Here is a 19,130-nt window from a genome sequence, read left to right as displayed (position 1 = left end):
TCGTTCACCCCGTCTTCGGGTTTCACAGCCTATCACCTAACCATCGAACTGACGAATTAAAACAACGGTAAATGCTGCGACGATGGATTTACATAATCATGTTTTTTTCTCGCTGTTAACACCCCCACCGCTGGGATGCTGCGCGGGATATCGTGGTGTGTGCTTCAGCAGCTAGTACCAATTCATTTCGTTGGACACTTTTCCATCAGACACAGATCTGTGGCAAGCTGAAGGAGAAAGCAAACCGCATCGCATCCGAAAACCACATCGCATAACACACATTTGTCCGACGCCAGCGAGAAAGCATTCAGGTGTAGTATAGCCTTTGTGCGGCGTCGCGGGAGTTCATTGATTTTTTTTCGCTTCTCATTTTCACTTGAAAAAGGTTTTCCCAACACCCCTCCGCGAAATCTCTCAGATGTATAATTTTTTAACGCTTCTGATTTCCACTCGTTTTGTTCGATTTCCATGGGCACCCGGGCATCGGACGATGGATGGTCGTGTTATGGGGTAAGGAAGGGAGGTCGGATAACATTTGCTGTATGTGTGTTTCAAACGGGTCTATCGAATCGCGATATCTACTTCTTGTCTTATTGAAAATTTGTTGTTTTTACCTATTGAACCATCAGCGCGAGAATGTGGCGTGGTGGGGGTGATGGTGGACCCGATGGACGAACGAAACCCGTGGCCCACGAGAGCGCGAGAGATTGGTGGTGGCAGTTGGTACAGCCACTAAAAGTACTAACAGGGGTCTTTGCTGCAACTGCTGCCATCGACATATACATGTTCGCACGGTGAACGACCGCTCCAGTGGCGAAAAAACTGATTTCAGGTGGGGTTTACACACAGTGGGTAGTGGAGAGTGACGCAAGACTTGCCGAGATTACAACTTTATTTGCATAACATTGGTACGAAACTTGTGGATCTTTTTTTCGGGCCGATTGACTGGCATTTAATGTAGTAAAGTAAATGACTGTTGTATAGCCCTGCAAGCGTCGTCCAACTGCTGCGACAATCGTGATTTATGGCTGATGTCACATGCGATCAGAAAAAGGTTGTATCAAATAACATTTGTAACAGATGAGTTTTGTTTTTAATTTCATAACGAAAGTCCGTTAATAAAATTCCAAATCGAGATGTTATTAGTTAGAGAAATGATACCATACGCATTAATTGAAGCTAACAATATGAAAAATTCTCGTAGATTTTTGGCTTTAATTAGTCTTTTTTTTTTAATTTATATAGAGATCTTTTGGTCCATTTTATTTCATTAGAATGTTGTATCTTTATGAAGGTAACTATTGCAAGGAATTTTTTTTCGGTGATTATTTTCAAGTTTTATTTCCTTGTAATTTCGTGAACAGTACGATGATTTCTACACTGATTAAAATACGATATATTTTTGACGATGATTGTGATGAGTAACGATTGTAACATTGTTTGAGATGAATGCAAGGCTTGGAGCTATTGTTCTCAATAACATTCCCTCCCAAGCGTAAAGCCCGCGCAGACTGAAGAGTTTTTATCGACCGATAGTTTGGTCGGTTTCTTAATAAGTACGGTATAGGGTAGATAGGGGCAATATGGTCTCGCTAAGAACGAATCGTCCTAAAACACGTAGAAACGGTTATAAATTATGCTACATGTTAAAACCTCACGATTTGAAACCTTATTGATCGATTTTAATTTTATGAATATACTTCAAAAAAAACTTATGTGCAAAATTTACACTTTTAAAAATGTGTTCCATTTCCATCGATCGAAAGCACTACGGGGCAAAATAGTTCACCATGCGGGGTAATATGACCATGTTAGTTGAATATAATCTTTTGAGCATGTTTTCGCTAGGAAATAACGTAAGTTCATAAAAGGAAGGTTTATTCTATTTTGCAACTATCACGTATATTTCATTGGGTTTCAATCAGTTAGCATGTACAAAATATAACAATGTGATCAAAGTGATTGGACTGCAAATCGTTACTCAAAGCAGGAACAGAGAATATCTGTGCCGTTATGTACCCAATATTGGCATCGATAGCGTTGGATCCATCGCCACCCGTAGAGGAACTGAATTGTGCCGACAGTAGCAACATAGGGAGTCCTGTGGAAGATTCTATAATCATTATTCCGTGTTCAGCACTCAGCGCTCAGCTGAAGTTATAGCGCTTTTCGGCCTTTTTCCCAGCATTGTTAGAATTTTGGAATTTCTGGTCTGTACCTGTTGAATGAAGATAATAATTTTTAGTTTACTTGCTTCTCCTAATGATAAGAGACAGTTACTGGAATCACTGAATTCTCATCGACGTTGAATTACCTTAATGGTGGAATGTTGTATTTCTGTTGTACGTCCTCCAGTAAATCGTAGAATTCCCGACTGCAATGCGATTGAATTCTTGTGCCCTGGCGGCGCAGGTTGCTTCTGTTTTCCGAAAAGAGAGTTGTGGGTGGTGCTTTCGAAAGCCAGAAAGCCAGATCATACGCCAGCTTCCGGATTTCTCTTGTCGTAACACCGTAGAATCGTTGTCCATAGCGAGAATATTGCTCCATCGTAAAAACATTACCAAATGATCCGAGCAACTGGCGCACTGACGTAACACTCAGATCCGAGCAGCTGCCGCAAAGAATCTGCACAATGTAAATAACGTTCAAGTGTTTTTCGCGGGACACAATGCACTAAGAATGCATGTCGCACTGACGTAACACTCTCCACCGCTTCGATTGCCGCGTGTAACTACATTTTACGATCGGATGTTCTGGTATAATCCGCACCATGATTCCACATCTAGCTATTTCCAACTATGTTTACAAATGTTGACAGCTGTATTTACAGGTTATGTTGAAAAAACACATGGTCGTACTACCCCAAGCAGGTATGGCCATTCCTTTTACATGAAACGGCAAAGCAGTACAATAAATCAGTGGAAATGTTCAGAAATACAGAAGAAACCAGTACGAATTGATATAAAGAGCTGAGTCATAAATTTCAGTATAAAGCGTACAGAGCTTATTTTGTTGACTGCTTTTTATATATGGTTTTCGTCATAATCAGTCAGTGATTCGTTCCAATATTTTTATAAAACAATTGAACTCGAATACGCCTTTCACGGAGATACTTAATAAGAATATTTCTAACACAATTGTTTAAAAATTAGTGCTATTGGTTCAATAACAAGCTCAAACGAAGGGTGGTCCATTTTGCCCCGCCTGGTCATATTGCCCCTATCTACCCTACATATGCGTACATTACACCGATTCAGTTCGGTCGACGTTTGCACTAGCAACCTAACCCAACCAAATTATCAGACGGTGAAATGTTTACAGTTTGCGAGGCTCTCAATCGAAACTCCAAGGGCAATAGATCAAACGAGACGTCTTAGCACTTTTTTCGTGAAATATTGGGACACTTTTCTTTATTGAAAAACTATAACAAAAAAGTTTTTCTAGAGAATTTTGATAACTCTTATGTCGGCCAATGTTTTCCATCAAGAGAGTTCTACAGAGACTTCTCTACCAATTCCCTCAATTTTTGGCGTGCCATCAAAGATGTGTGTGGCTCGTGTGGAAGACAACAACTCTTTTGGTTAGCATTTCTGGTCGTCAATTGATTTGTGTAATCTATCCAGTGCCTGCAGGAACGTTTCGTTCTGTTTTCAGTCTGTTCTAAATTTTCTTTATTTTCGGTTTGTTTCAATTGCAGTTAAAACATTGAAAAACATTTTTCAGTAAAACATTTGACCGATTAGGTCGAAAAACAGTATATAGAATTGCAAGAAACTGCACTAAAGTTCTTAAACACATGAGTTTCCAAAGATATAATTGAAGTTTTTTGTAACATGCCTGTATTATCCCCACCTCCCCTAATCATCTACATTGCAATAGATTGTTACGGAGTGTCCGAATCGATTGGAAAGTATATCAATCAAAAAATGACTGATGAATAAACGCTCGAAATTGGTCAATTTACGTGAGGCGACCGATATTTTTTTTTTTTATTTGTACTACATAAATTACAATATGTTCCTGAAAGACGTAATTCTAAATCAAGAGTATGCATTGTTCTTCCCACGGTTGAAACTTGTTTACAACATTCAGTAAACTACTACTTGATCCTATTTAAAAAAGAAGTTGCCCATCGATTAAAGTAGTTGGATCAGGGGTTTCGGATTGAATGCATGAATTGAAAATATTTGTTGAATCACATTTATCAATCATTTCCTTCTTACAAGTAAAATTCGTAAAAAATGCAATGTACAAATGCAAAAAAAAGGAAAGAATTACCTGTCTTGTTCTCGACACATTCGTGTGATGAAACTTGACACATGTAGTCGATACAAGAATGTCAATATCTATACTTAACTGTAAATTAAAAATAAAGAAAAAAAAATTTAATACCTGAAGCTGCCTGAATTCGCAAGCAGTACTCTCTCAGCAACTCTTTCGAAACTTCAAATAAAACGAATGGCGATGAGAAAGGGAGCCAACCGAGATCAATCGTATGTTGCAATCATCACGGTCACAGTCTTCTGATCAAATACACACACACGCGCGCAAGTAGTCTTGAAACAACCATACTTTAGTTTTGTTTTCGATCTTGTTTTTTTTTGTCTTTCATTTGCTCAATGATTCAATGATCTCACTTTGCGCTAGCTTCAAAGCCATCATCATCACAGCTCTTCGTGCGTCAGCCCAGCATTCGTAGCCTTGAGCGAGTGTTTCTCGGCGGGGAAGGCCCAAAACGAGGACGGGAAACCCTTGGCGTCTCGTTCCCGCTTCACAAACGCAGAATACGATGAGACACAGTTTCCTATAAAATGATTCGACATCCCGAGAATGGCCAGATCCACGTGGGGATTATTTTCCGATAATTTCACGACGGTCACATTCATCCGTTTCAACGCCTCGTTGAGATCGTGAATCATATGATTGCTGTCGGAAGCAACGAAAATCGATTTGATGTCGTTGTTTTTGTAGGCTTCCTTGTGGTTTTTTATTTGACGCTTGATTTGGCGAATAATTATGTCCTTCGAGGGGAGGCACATGTCCAACGTCAGGGATCCTTTCTCATTCCGATAGCCGAGGCATTGGGGGGAGGAGAAAAGATTAGCACTTTCTTTCACATGGTCACACGCACGTACCCAATCCAGCCCGTTTCTCAGATGAATTCCCATAAAGGCTCCTTTGGGCAACGAACTTCTGATGAAATCGCGTGCTGCATTTTCTATTTTAACGGACCATCTCAAGTATTGGTGCAGCTCACGATTTTCTCTCTGGATGGGAAAACTGGCCGGGGCACCGGTGAATGCTATCACAGGCCATTTGTCAGCTGGATACTTTTCAGTCCATTTACTCGCCATATCATGGTGATACACATCGTAGTTTAGCTTTGGCCCGAAAAATTCAGATTTGGCAAAATCTACACTGAACGTATCCCAGAACGGGCCAAACGGATTGCCACTTTTGGCGTTACAACTTCCGTTCACACGACCGTCGAGTCCCATTCGTTCGGTGTAACAGAACGAAACTCGCTCTGCGGGGGGCCACAGCGCTGGAGCCAGCTGCGTCATAAAATTCTCCATTGTTATCACTTTATGATACTCGCTCAGTGCTGCCACCTGGAAGTACTGGTCGAAGGGAACTTGAATCGATTTTGCCTCCCCTTTCCGGTATTCCACCCATGGCGGAAGAACGAGCGTTCGATTTAACCCGTGGGCGAATCCCAGTGCTCCCAGGAAGTGATCGGCTTGATTCCCGAAACGACCTGTAAATGAGAAATAGTACTATAAAAATAGGTTTGTGAAAAAAAAACTTCCCATACCGGGAATCGAACCCGGGCCTTCTGGGTGAAAGCCAGATATCCTAGCCACTAGACCATATGGGATGTTGAGGTAGGTGATGGTCACAAGAAATCTATAGCAACGGCTTCTTGCGTAAAATACAATACATGTATCCATTCAACTAAAAACATTGTAACATAAAGTTTTGGCGTCTACTGCGCACGTGTCGGATTCAAAAACACGTGTAGGCATACTTATCCGAATACTAATACAGTTTTGTCCCAAATTCCGAACACTTCATTTTTAAATATAAACTTACTAAACCTTAACCTAGTGTTAAAGTCATGTTAACGCATTTAGAATTTTACAAAAATCTTCTGCATTTTTATTTCATCTGTTGTAATGACTGTTATGCATTGATTAAGATAAATATACAGTCTATCGCAAAATTGAGTGTACACCTTATATTTCTCCACACAAATTAACCTTTTTAGTAAGATCTCTGCGAAATGGCATACTTTTTTTCGTCAGTTTGTGACGACAACACCGAATCACTGCTAGGGCAGTGTTGGTTTTTGTTTTTTGTAGATGTTTGAAAAAGTTTTCACAAAAATGGCAAGTAAGAGAAAAGAAATAGATATTGTTACACGTACAATGATAATAAGTAAGACTTGTCCAGCAAAGACATTGCGAGAAATAGCAGCTGCTGTCGGAAAAAAAACTCACTCTACGGTAAAGAAAATCATAAACAAGTGGAAATACGAAGGAACCATGCAAAATCTCCCGGGTAGAGGATACAAATCTTCTGATGATGAACGGGCAATTGTGCGAACATTGGGAAAGAGCCCTAAAACAAACATTCATAAGTTAGCTATCGAAGTAGCCGGCATCATGAAAAGACCTGCATTTGGCAGCATTTGGCTACCGTTTGGCGCTTCTGATACTGGAACTATGGGGTTTATCGATTCGGTAATGGACAAAATGGCTCAATTGATCTTCCTGAGACGTAATTTCTAGTCTCCCGTTCAAAAATTGGGTCTCCAGCGTGATTACTACTTTCAACAGAATAATGACCCGGAGCAAACTAACTTCATGGTGTAGATATGCCTGCTCTATAATGTCCCAATCAACTCAAAACACCTCCGTAATCACCGGACTTGAACACTATTGAGTATCTATGGTGGGAAATTAAGAACCATCTGAAGAATAAAAATCCAGGGAACGAAGAGGAACTCAAAACGACGATTACGGATACCTTCTGTCTAGTGACCAGAAATCTCGCCTCGGCGCTTGTAAGAAGTGCTGGACGCCAAAAGGGAGCCATACCAAATACTAGGGGAACTGATTTTTGTTATCTGTTAACATTTCTGAACTGATTCCAATTTTGTTTTTAAGGAAAACTTGAACTGTACACTCAATTTTGCCACGTCTTTATTGAAGACTTTTTGTTTGTATTTCAAGTATGAAGTAGAAATGTGACCATTTTTACTTTTTCTCATCACTACATGAGAGTAAAATGGATTGATTTTACGATGCATATAAGTTGCATTTAGTTATTTATATTTTGACCCCGAAGAACTCAAAATTAACAAACCAGCTCGAGGTGTATACTTAGTTTTGAGATTGACTGTATATTAATGTCTATTTTCTTCAAAAGCGTGGAAATATATAATAATATAATAATATAATAATATATAATAAATTTTCTATGTGGTATGTCTATATTTACGGATATGCGTCAATTTGACACGATCGTAATGCAAAGTTTTGTGATCAAAATGACAAAAATAATAATTAGGAATGTACCGACAATACTTCGATCCGTTATCTTCGTTATCTCGAATAAAACAAGCAATAAACAAATGTTGTCAATAGGAAGAACGTGACACCGAATATCAATTGATGTCAGAGTGCGTAAAGATTTTACAAATTTCGGTTGCTTAGTTCGAGTATTAAAAAATGCAATACTAGAATATTTTTTGAATCATTATTAATTATTGCATTATTGTGAACCTCAATTATACATATTTTCAACAACAGAATCAAGCTCTGGAACTTAATCATTTTTGAAATTCGATTATATGCGTAAATAATTTTTTTCATCATATATGACCCTCTATCATCTCCTGGGAGATTCCAGATACATGTTTTTTTTCAATATAGAACCCTTGGTCCCGAAACCAGGTAAACTATAAAAAACAAATACAACCAATAATTACGGGAGCAAAATTAATTTTTTTGCGAGTGTAATATGTATATTTTCCAGAAAAGACTAATAATTGACTATAATTTTATATGTCGATCTTCTCAATCGGCCCAGTAGTTCAAAAGTTATGCTTTTTTTATAAAAGAGAGATACGAAGAACATATCATTTGTATTTCTGCTGTTCGAAATTTGAGACAAATGTAATTAAACATATTTCAAGTTTTTTTACCATGTTTATTACCAGTTTATAAATCAAGTACATAAAAACCGCGTTAATTCCAAAATCCGCGTAAATTCAAAATCCGTGTAAAATATAACAAACAGTGATAATTAGTTTAAAATGCAAATCATATTCTAAGAATTGATTAACTGATTTTTTTTTGCATGCTACAATCATGATATCTGTTTCTCCTTTTATTTCTCAGCTACTAATCAGTGATACAATACAAACTGATTTCGTGAAAAGTCACATTTCGAAATCCGCGTTAAAAAAAGCCCATAAATTCTCAATGGGACGCAGCTGGGGGACGTTGGGCGGGTTCGCCAACTTGGGTACCACATCGATATTCGGACGCTCCATTTCTAACGATCGCTTCGAGTAGGGGCCGACACCAGATCCGGCCAAAACACCGCGTCTTCGTCCTTATGGTATTTTTTAATAACGACGCAATTTCCGGCATGCACTTCGTACTATAAACGTCTCCGTTCACGGGCAGTCCGGACCTAAGGAAAGGGGGCTGATTGTCTGATTGTCAGCCACCACAGCAGCTCCTTGGGAAACTTGATGTGTAAAATAAACTTCACTTCGGAGCTCAATTCCTTCGCAGTCGTTGCCATCCAGGATGAGATAGGTTTCGTCGTCCATCACCACCGCCACGTCTCGATTCGGCGGGAAAATCGACTTGACCATCTCACTTAGCCACTGCTGCTGCGTCATTGCCTGCAGCTCCGAGACCAGTGGATGGACCTTCCGCTTCCGGACATGTATGCCCATGTTCGCCAGGTACTTTTTCACTGTTTGCACCGACTTTTACTTTTTCGGTACTTTTTCACTGGTTGCACCGACCTCCCAGCTAAGAGCACGCAGCGATATAGCTACTTTTCCTTCGATCTTCCTCTTCAGCATCCTTTGAAGCTTTCGTCGCTCAGGGTCGTCGGCCGTCCGGAACCGGGCTTTCTTTCGATGCTCTGATTGTTGTCCAATAGATGTTGTAGAGACAAGATGTTGTAGATGCCGGAACGGGCGTATCCGGCAAGTGCCACACGATATCCGTTTTCTACTTGGCGAGGTACCCTTCTTTGAACGCGCACACTTCTAACTGAGTAGCTTCACTGTTTTCGCCATCACGGTTAGAGTTCGACTGATAGAGCTGTCAATTTTTTTCTGCTGACTCATGGGTTACTATGATTGATGCTGCATGGGTAGTGTCGTCAGTGCGTGTGAAGATAAACCAATGAAAAATCGGAAATTTTTGTCCATTTGTTAAGGCAAACGTTAGTGTACTACTAATGGAAATGACGAAAGTAATACCGTTACGTATACGTAATACGTTGAGAAGGCAAAAGTTCCACTGGGAACGTTTTCCTCAAATATATACAGGTCGAACTCGATTATATGTGATTCGATTATATACAATTTTGGACTCGATTATATACAGTTTGGAAAAAAATATTTTTTTTTAATATTTCAAATATGGCTTATTTCATGAAGAAATGTAACCTTTCAACGTTAAGGTGAAGTTTAAGTGACTATTACATGTACAGTGGGGTAAAAATCGTGATTTTTAATTTTCACCAAGAATTGTTTATACCGATATTGCAACCAAATTAAGAAAGATAGAAATTGGGCGTCAAAGACAAAATTGTAGAGCGGTTGAAGACCTTCAATTTGATTGATGGAAACAATCTAGTTTAATATATTTTTTTAGGATAAAATTAATAATAACACACTAAAAATTATTAACTTTTAAGTTTTTCACTTCCAAAAGGTTATAAAATCCACTAATGTAGTTGTTCCACTACTATATCCTGTACTAAATTTTCTCATCTTTCAAATGAAAGCATCAGAATTCACTTCCGTAGCGTAATTTTTAATGTAGACCCAGTTTGGGGCAACAGAGTCCGAAACAAAAAAAAGTTCTCTAACTCTGTCATTGTTGAAATTCGAACATATGCGTAGGAGGAATTTTTTCATCAAATATGATCGACTATCACTTCCTGAGATAATCTGGATAAATTCATTTTTTTCATGTGAGAAAGGTGTTTTCTGACTTTAAGGGGATGAATCAAAAATGAAATTCCTCTTCTATTTTCAAAAATCGAAAAATATATGCAAAAAAAAAACAAATAAAAAAAAATTGTTTTTGACTCGATTATATACAGGATTCGATTATATACAGTGAAAAGAAATCAAAAACTGTATATAATCGTGTCCGCGCTGTATTCTGTAGGTTTTGATTCAGATATAAATTATCTATTCTTTATATCTCGTACTACAATCGATGTACTTCAATGAATATTGAGTTTTCAAAACATTGACGGATTAAACTAAATTTTTTTGCAATTTTTTTTGAACAAACTGATAAAGCCTGCCAAATTCTGATAAAGCCAACCAAATTCTGTAAACAAATGACTTACGAAACAACATGGCCGTGCGTTACACTTTCCACACACGACTACATACGCGTGATCGCTTGAGGTCAGTTAAAGATTACGTCTACATAAGTACATAACGCGGCACCTAAAATCCAACCTACGCTGCTTTTATTTCGAACAGCACTGTATTTGTAAATCAATTTTATTGTAGTCAAGCGAAAAAGACTCTATTGCATCCAAAACTTAAATTAATTTCGCGAAACAGTTCAATTTTGAGTAATGAAACACTGTTCAATAACCAACATAGCTTAAGTGTTCGGAAGTTGAGACAAAACGGAAATTGAAGACAAATAGTTTCAATCTTTCCATGATTCCTAATCATTGTATGTTGTACAGTGGAATTATGCTATTGATATGAAACCGAGTACTGTTAATTTAGATGACGGTTGATTCCTTGTTGTTAGATATTATCTCACAAATACAGTTAGAGTATGCAGTCATAGTGGACTACATATTCGGTCATGCTGACTGAAAAATGAACTTGACCGTGATATTTCAGACTGTTCCTATCCAAGGAACTCTTTCTTCCACCTTAAAACGAACACCGGTTAATGAGAGAATGTGATGTAATAAATGCATTGTCTCCCATAGTCTTCGACAATTTACAGGAACAGCGCGGACTTGATTACATACAGTCTTCAATTCATCGTTTTATTGAATATAATCGAATCCTATATATAATGGAGTCAAAAACAATTCTTTTTTATTTGTTTTTTTATACACATTTTTTTCGTTTTTCGATAATTTTTTTTTATCCAAAATATATATTTTTAATAAGGTTTTATTAATGGCGTCATCCTGGAGGGGCCGGTAGTTCAATATTAGTTTAGTTTAGAAGTTTCGTTTTTCGATTATGAAAGAATTGAATTTTTGATTCAACCCCTTAAAACCATAAAATACCTTTCTCATATAAAAATCCTAATTATTTCAGGAGATGATAGTGGATGATATTGATAATCTAAATCCTTCTACGCATATGTTCGAACTCCAACAATGACAGAGTTATTGAACTCTTCCTCTATTTCAGGCCCTGTTTGCCTTAAACTGTCTTTAATTAAAAAATTATGCTACGTACTACAATTCTGTTGCTTCCATTGAAAAATAAGAAAATTTTATACAGGATACTGTTGTGAACCTTCCAAATTAATGAATTCAAGAAACATTTTAGAAGAAAAGAAGAAAACTTAAAAGTTTGTGGTTTTTAAGGTGTTACTCTCAATTTCATCCAAAAAATACATTATAAACATGAATATTTCTATCAATCAAATTGAAACTCTCTGACCGCTCTACAATTTGTTCTTCGACACTCAACTTCTACAGGGTCCTTCGGATTAAACGCTCACGCAAAAAAAAATCGAATAGCTCCTAATAATTCTTTTTCGCTCCGTCGATGGTATTCCCCACTTCGGGACGATAATATTCAGCTACTCGTTCAGTCTGATCGGATGGTTTTTACTGTCAAGATGTAAAATTTACAAGAACGTGTATTTTTAGTGAAATCGTATTAATCGAGGAACCGAAGCCTTAATGAAACTTTGTCCTCTTATGGTAAGAATTTCAACATTTCTCGTCGTCGATTACTTCCTCTGGGGGTACGTGAAGGACCGTTGCTATGTTAATAAGCCACAAAATTTGGAGGAACTTAATGTAGAAATAACTCGGATTTTCAACAGCATCGAAGTCGTAATGTTAGAGTTTTGCATGAATAATTTTGTTCACCGTTTAAAACGCGTTATCGCAAATAGGAGTGGTCACATCGAAAATGTCCTAAAATAAGCTTTATTTTCGTTTTTAAAAATAAAAATCGATTCACTTTTGTAGAAGTTATTAAAATTTGATGCGTGAGCGTTCAATCTGGAAGCCCCTGTATCTTTTTTAATTTTGTTGCAATATCATTTTAAACAATTCCTGGTAAATCTTTAAATAAAACCTATCAAAATCATGATTTATACTTCACTGTACTCGTAATAGCCAATCAACTTTCACTTTAACGTTGACCCATTGACCAAAAACATTTTTTTTTCGAACTGTGTATAATCGAGTCTAAAATTGTATATAATCAAATCCTACATAATTGAACCATATATAATCGAGCCTGTATATAATCTAGTCCGACCTGTATTGCAAATCTGATCAGAAAAATATCATTTCTTGTGCAGACAGAGTGAACCAAATATTGAAACCAAAAGAGCGGAGCACTTGTTTTTTTAATAAAAAAAAACCCTATTTGCATTGATATTACCCAACTGGGAACAACACTATTTCGGTTGCGCGTCGCATTTACACGACATTTGACCAGGAGTAATCAACATCAAACACTACATATTTAGTGAAATTAAATTATGAAATGTTTATTTCAAGGTGGGTTTCCGAGTAAGGGTGGGTTTAGACTAGGGATATATTCATGTGAAGAAATATGATGAGATTTATAGAAATCACATCAACCGTTTACACTAGCGTAGACTTCTATAATGAATATATTCATATCTTCGGTGAATTTATTCACCTGAAGTAGAACTGCATCCAACTTTAGTGATTTCTCACCAGTGAGAAATTCACAAGCGTTTACATATGCTGAATTTATTCAAGTTATATATACCTCGAATAAGTGTATCATATTTATTCTCACCCGTTTAAACCTATTTTTACGTGAATAAATCCATCTATAGATATAGATCTCCCTAATGTAAACCCGCCATAAGAGTATTTGCTAGAAATCCGCGGAGCATGAATTTCCCGCGTAATACCATTTGAAAACCCCAGTTTAAAGGCTTTATTGAGGATAAATGCGATACGTAAAAACAGACACCAGAGTACGGGTAGTTTCCTACTAATCGCCGTTTTATCACTTACTGTATTTTGATAGATACAATCGCTAAGTTCAACCACAAAAATTCAAACATCGCTTACCCATGCAAGGACAGTACAGAATATAGCCATGTTCATCTACACTAATAGTTCGCACATTCCGCATAAAAACTAGTCCGAAAACTATTAAAATTAGGGTGAATTGCATAGTGAAACGACTTAAAATTGCCTCCCACTTTTAGCCGGAATTTTGTTTGTGTTTGACGCTAAGCAACTAACTTTGTGTTGTTGTTTTTGTTGACATCTCTCGGGACGAGGGATAACACAGCGATGATCGATTGTTCAAAGCCTCCAAAGCAGAGATGCCAGGTTTGAAGACATGTCTTCATTTTGAAGACATTTCACTCACTGTGAAGACATTTGATTTTGTGAAGACATTTCAGTATTATAGCGCATGTGAATTTTTGAGAGATATTATTTCCAAAAAAATATAACTATTGGCCGAAAATATCGTTAAAAAAAGGAAAGGTTTTGTCTCAGTGTCATTCGCTTACTTTTTTATCAGTGTCATATGTTTACTTTTGTTTTTAGTAATCAACGGAGACTTTTAACTTGGAATCATTCACTCGCTTTTTTCAAACTATTCTAAGCAAAAAATCCACAAGTATATGGAATGAATTGAACGACAAAGCGATTTTTACTTCAAAATCTGGAGAACCTCTAGCGGTTTGAATAAATATTGTGTCTAGAAGATATTAGTTCATTTGCGCTCGAGAATTCGAATGATTGTATTCCATTATATTTCTATTATTTTGGGCCTATACTATACAACAGATTCATATAGATCTTTCAAACGACCACTTTACCAATCGAAGATTTTCCGGTTACAAACCTTTTCGATAATTAGTTTTATGGGTATGGTTTGAGTTACAACCAAAACTTCAAAACTGGAATAAAAAAATAGAGTTATCACAGTTCCGTTCTTGTAGAAAAAATTGGGCTATATTCACTCAGTCAATGGTTTATCAAGCTAATTATCATTGCTAAACTCATAAAATTTAGTTCTCAGTTGTGTAAAATATTTTTTTCACATTTATCGAAATAAACTTCAGAAGTTTAAGCTAAGTTTAAATAAATGCACTATATAATAATACCGATCAGAATAACCATTGAATGAGATGTCAAACTTTGTTCAAAAATAAGTTATGAATTTTCGTTTCCTTCGATCTGATTGTGAAGACATTTTTCATACTATGTGAAGACATTTAGAAAAACCACCTGGCATCCCTGCTTCAAAACGACTCTTCAGTGATGTCAAATGCCTCTTTTTGGAGACGTTCGACGTATTGTGAAGGAATTTGATTTTTTTAAAAAATTCGAAATAAGAAAAAATCCAGATTAACAGAAAACAAGAACATTTTTCTCACATTTTTCAACATTTGGTACATTTTTATCACTTGACACTGGTTTGCCTAGTTAAGAAGTATCGAAATTATGTAAAAAATATGTTGCACTTGATGTAAGTCTTCGCATGAAAGAAGATATACAATTTACATGATATATGAACATTTTCGAATAGCTGTGTGATTTTGCCAAACAATCACACAGCTATACGAATTCGGCTTCTTTCTCTCGAACCGGTCGAATTGTTATCACTTTCATTCTTCTCTTTCAAACGGCTCGAAAGGCACATCAAGCATGGTGAAAATTGGCCTCCAAATAAAGGCCACTCTCGAGAACATCGAGGAACTGAAAACCTGCCACCCGGACTACGCTTTCTTCCTCAAAATTAAATGCAGCAACTGCGGTGAGGTCTCGGATAAGTGGCACGACCTCACCGAGCGAGAGCACATCGAAGAAGATTCACGCAACCCGAAAGGATACAACTTTCACATGAAATGCCGGATGTGTTCGCGTGATAATAGTGTGGATATAGTGGAAGGAAGCAATGGTAAATTGACTACTATTTTACAGTCTGATAGCGCTATGATTTAATCGATGGTTGTTTTTTTTATGCAGCAAGTTATAACGCGGAGGATTCGGGGAAACTGAAAACAATCGTTGCATTCGACTGCCGTGGGGTGGAACCTGTTGAGTTTAGTCCCAGAAGTGGATGGATTGCAAAGGCGACAGATAATGGGCCAACTTTTGAGGACATAGACCTGTCGGAAGATGACTGGGTGGAATACGATCAGAAGAACAATAATTCCGTAGGTGTTTATGAGTTTGAGTTTAACTTCATTAAAATGAAGAAATGATGTGTTCTTATTTTCTTCTTCTAAATTGTTGTATGGAATGAATTGGTTTTATTTTGTTACTAGCTGAACCGGCAAACTTCGTCCCGCCCGAAATTTATTTTTCGTTATCACATCCACGGACATGGGTCTAATCGCAGAACTGTTTATTGATTGATCATCTAACCTACTCTTTAAAATTATTTTATTCTATAAAATTTCAGTACTTCTACCAAAACTCGACAGTATAATATCAGATTATTTTGAGACACAATTCTCGTGCAAGATTTTTCATCCACTTGCAAATATAATTTTTCTACGTTACATGGAATAAATGTTTGATACAGAAAATATGATAAAATGAAGATAGCACTAAATCGGACAATTTCTTTCTCGAGTGTTGCTCTTATCAACACATTAGGCGATCCATTTTTATTTATATAGATAGAAGACGATATAGGAGTGCGTTTTACCACATCAAAATCCATTTCCACTTTCGAACGAAGATCAATTTCGTTACCGCAAACATCAAATGAACTAACAAGGCTTGTTAATATGTAATTGTGTAGTGTATATCTCGTTCTACGCAAAGGATACTGCTTGTTCAAGCTCTTCAAATGACTCATACTGCTTGTAAATGCATCTATTATTCGTCCGATCACTCCTCATAAGTTCCTGACAAGGTTTTAATTTGGTAAACAAGCCGACCAGTCCAGAATCTAAAGCCCCTATTCATGAAACCATGCCACGACCTCCCAGATTTTATGAATTCATGCCAAATTACCCAATTATCAAATTATTTGCAAAAACAGCAGTAAATGACTCTGAAGTTTTGACTGTTCATTCTACACTATATACTTGTATTCTACACTATATACTTCAATTCAACCGACTTTTTACATATCTCTGGATACTCAAAAAAAGTTACAGGAGGGTTGTGTTCAAGACACGACCGCAGAGTTGACGTAGGATTCCGTTAGGCTATCTGCTGCATGCTGATTTTGGATATGTTTGAAGAATTACATTGTTAAACTCTTCGATAATAATTTGGGTCTGTTTTGTCTGGTTGTTAGGTATTGTTTGTTCACTCCACCAGTGTCCATAACCGAGTGATAGTGATAGGAGGATGGTGAATAGTCATTGAATGGTGCGTATCACGTACCAAAGCCGCCCTCTGTTGTTCTGGACGAGATGGCTCCTGTGTTATGAATGGATGAAATAAAGGAAAAAAGGCTCATCAATGTAATAGAAGATAATTATCATTATCGAACACAAATTTTCTCACCAGAAAAAAAGGTTACTTTAGTATAGAGAAAATATATTTGAAATGGAAAAGGTAATTTCATTTATAATTTTTTATTTTCTGGATGTTTATTCAATCCATTTCCTTTTCGCTTTAAACCCAACGGAACACGATGCTACATGTAGAGCATATGTGAAATCACTTTTTCGAATACTCCTTCATTTTTTCCAATTTTGCTCATCGCATGAACTATCTTTGAGGAAAAAATAGCGTTTCAAATTGCAAGTCATGTTAAAACAATAGCTAGCATATACAATTTTACACTTACAGTTGTGCTAAAAGTTTCACAATAAATGATCGGTCATTAATATGAAATTTCACGAAGCTACCGTCATAAAAGTTCCAAATTTAAATTTTATTTATATTCTATCAAGCATAAGTTCTATTCAGTTCGTTGAAACATCATTCTTCAATCAACCCATAGAAAGATTCTTATTGGAACGAAAATAACAAAAAAAACACTCGTTCATCGCTCCAAACTTATTCGCCAGCACGTATGCAATCAGCAATGTCCACGCTAGTTACAATGAGCACTATTCATTTGTGCGCGTCGTTAGTTAAACTGGCGAGGGTATTAACATGCGGATTTCCCCCCGACACCTTGGATTTGAAATCTCTGTTAGGGAATACATGTCGGTGGGGAAAAAAGCTCCCCCTTCTTTCATGTATCTGCAATGCCGATTTCCCTCAGGCAGCTTGGTTTTGATGTCTCTGTTAGGGACCTGACGCATGTGTCAACAATTTGACCAATCAGAAGCGGGTATTTCCATTAGGATAGGGGTTGAGATTTTTCAATTGTTCGATAGTTAGTTTCATGACATATATTATTTTATTCAATGTGAAAAATTGTTATGAAGTGTCGAAATTGATTGACGCAAAAATCTCACCAATCCATCATTAAATGACTTAGCAATAAGCATTTAAAATTGGACAATTTTCTCGGTGCGTTCGATTTTCGATTTTCAATTTGTACCTCAATATGTTCCCGAAAGACGTAATCCTACGTCAAAAAATTAGTGGTTCTATAGTTGTGAAACGTAGTGTATTATACATATTGATCTTGTAACTAAAGGCTGATTTAGACGATGCCAGTCAGCGCTCTAGTTGAAGTATCCAGTGAATAGAGAACAGACACTCTGTTCAAGTGAGAGGCCAATTACTTGTTCGATAACTGGTACAAGTAACTTGAACAGAGTGTCTGTTCTCTGTTCACTGGATACTTCAACTAAAGCGTTGACTGGCATCGTCTGAATCAGCCTTAACTATCGAATAATTGAAAAATCTCAACCCCTATGTTCGAGCCGTTCGCCACGAATACATTTCTCCCAGTGCATCAACAAATGCAACCTGCTGAATTTACCAACACATCGCGGCACACAGCGCTTTTTTGCAACATCAGGATAGTTTGCAATAACTGCTGGATCGATAAAATAAATATATCGTGTCACGCGAACAACACGAACATCGACAGTTTAGCGATCAAGTGGGCTGGTCATTCGGTACATTTTTCCGCCATCTTATCAGCAGGCAGTCACCGTTAAGCTTCGGGCGGTCTCCGATTATCCCGAGGAAACTCAGGGACACACAGTACTCTTAACAGTTTTGTCGAAAAATCAAGATATTTTTCTCAGAGACTTGATTTTTCTCCACAACACTTTCAACACTTTTTTTCCACGCTGGCAGAAACGAATCATTAGAAAGATCGACGTTTATGAGGGACTTCAGATTCCCTTTCGAAAGTCAGTCTTAATCAATTTATTCATTACTGGTTCGATATGATTCGTCAGTTCGGGATGCCGATCTTACCCCCACTGTCATCAACTATCTATTACAGTGGAACCCCGATTATCCGCGTGCGGATGATCGGTGGTGCACAACCCATAGTAAATTTATAGACCTTCCCTGTATTTGTCACTAATGATAGGTTCATGCGCATTTGTTTTGGTCAAAATTTTTACAGTAATTGGTCAAAATTTTCACATTATCTTTTTTTTTTTTTTTTTATCTGTATTATAGTGATTTTCAACTCATTTGGCTGGTTCGTCACTTTTTACTTCCATTTTTGGAAGAATGTCGGGAGTGAGAATTGAACTCGTGACCTTCAGCGTGAGAGGCATGGATGTTACCACTACGCCAGATCGCCTCCACGA

The 19,130-nt window shown here is 37.2% G+C and overlaps 2 protein-coding genes and 1 non-coding gene across 3 annotated transcripts; 1 reads left to right on the top strand and 2 right to left on the bottom strand.

The window, feature by feature from the left end:
• Nucleotides 1-4,184: 4,184 nt before the first annotated feature.
• Nucleotides 4,185-13,722, bottom strand: LOC129767618 (GDP-fucose protein O-fucosyltransferase 1). The gene is made up of 2 exons (XM_055768682.1): nt 13,546-13,722; nt 4,185-5,758 (listed from the first exon to the last, which is right to left on the bottom strand). Exons 1-2 carry the CDS (start codon nt 13,649-13,651, stop codon nt 4,665-4,667), a joined length of 1,200 nt encoding a protein of 399 aa, XP_055624657.1. The 5' UTR covers nt 13,652-13,722; the 3' UTR covers nt 4,185-4,664.
• Nucleotides 5,807-5,878, bottom strand: Trnae-uuc (transfer RNA glutamic acid (anticodon UUC)). Its single transcript has one exon. It is a non-coding gene; the product is annotated as a tRNA-Glu (tRNA).
• Nucleotides 13,723-15,039: 1,317 nt separating the features above from the next.
• LOC129765366 (UPF0587 protein GA18326) lies at nt 15,040-15,777 on the top strand. The gene is made up of 2 exons (XM_055765606.1): nt 15,040-15,394; nt 15,463-15,777. Exons 1-2 carry the CDS (start codon nt 15,142-15,144, stop codon nt 15,699-15,701), a joined length of 492 nt encoding a protein of 163 aa, XP_055621581.1. The 5' UTR covers nt 15,040-15,141; the 3' UTR covers nt 15,702-15,777.
• Nucleotides 15,778-19,130: the final 3,353 nt, after the last annotated feature.

The sequence above is a fragment of the Toxorhynchites rutilus genome, chromosome 2 (assembly GCF_029784135.1).
Source record: "Toxorhynchites rutilus septentrionalis strain SRP chromosome 2, ASM2978413v1, whole genome shotgun sequence".
NCBI classification, from domain to species: Eukaryota; Metazoa; Arthropoda; class Insecta; order Diptera; family Culicidae; genus Toxorhynchites; species Toxorhynchites rutilus.
Note: the sequence above shows the minus strand (reverse complement) of the source record. Positions and strands in the feature narration are given on the sequence as shown.

What these genes read in the sequence shown, in the direction of transcription:
- LOC129767618 (XM_055768682.1), bottom strand. Translation starts at nt 13,651, where the DNA reads ATGCAATTCACCCTAATTTTAATAGTTTTCGGACTAGTTTTTATGCGG. An exon ending in TCTGTACTGTCCTTGCATGG is followed by an intron (nt 5,759 to 13,545) that starts GTAAGCGATGTT and finishes TCTCATTTACAG; the next exon opens with GTCGTTTCGGGAATCAAGCC.
- LOC129765366 (XM_055765606.1), top strand. Translation starts at nt 15,142, where the DNA reads ATGGTGAAAATTGGCCTCCAAATAAAGGCCACTCTCGAGAACATCGAG. An exon ending in TATAGTGGAAGGAAGCAATG is followed by an intron (nt 15,395 to 15,462) that starts GTAAATTGACTA and finishes TTTTTTATGCAG; the next exon opens with CAAGTTATAACGCGGAGGAT.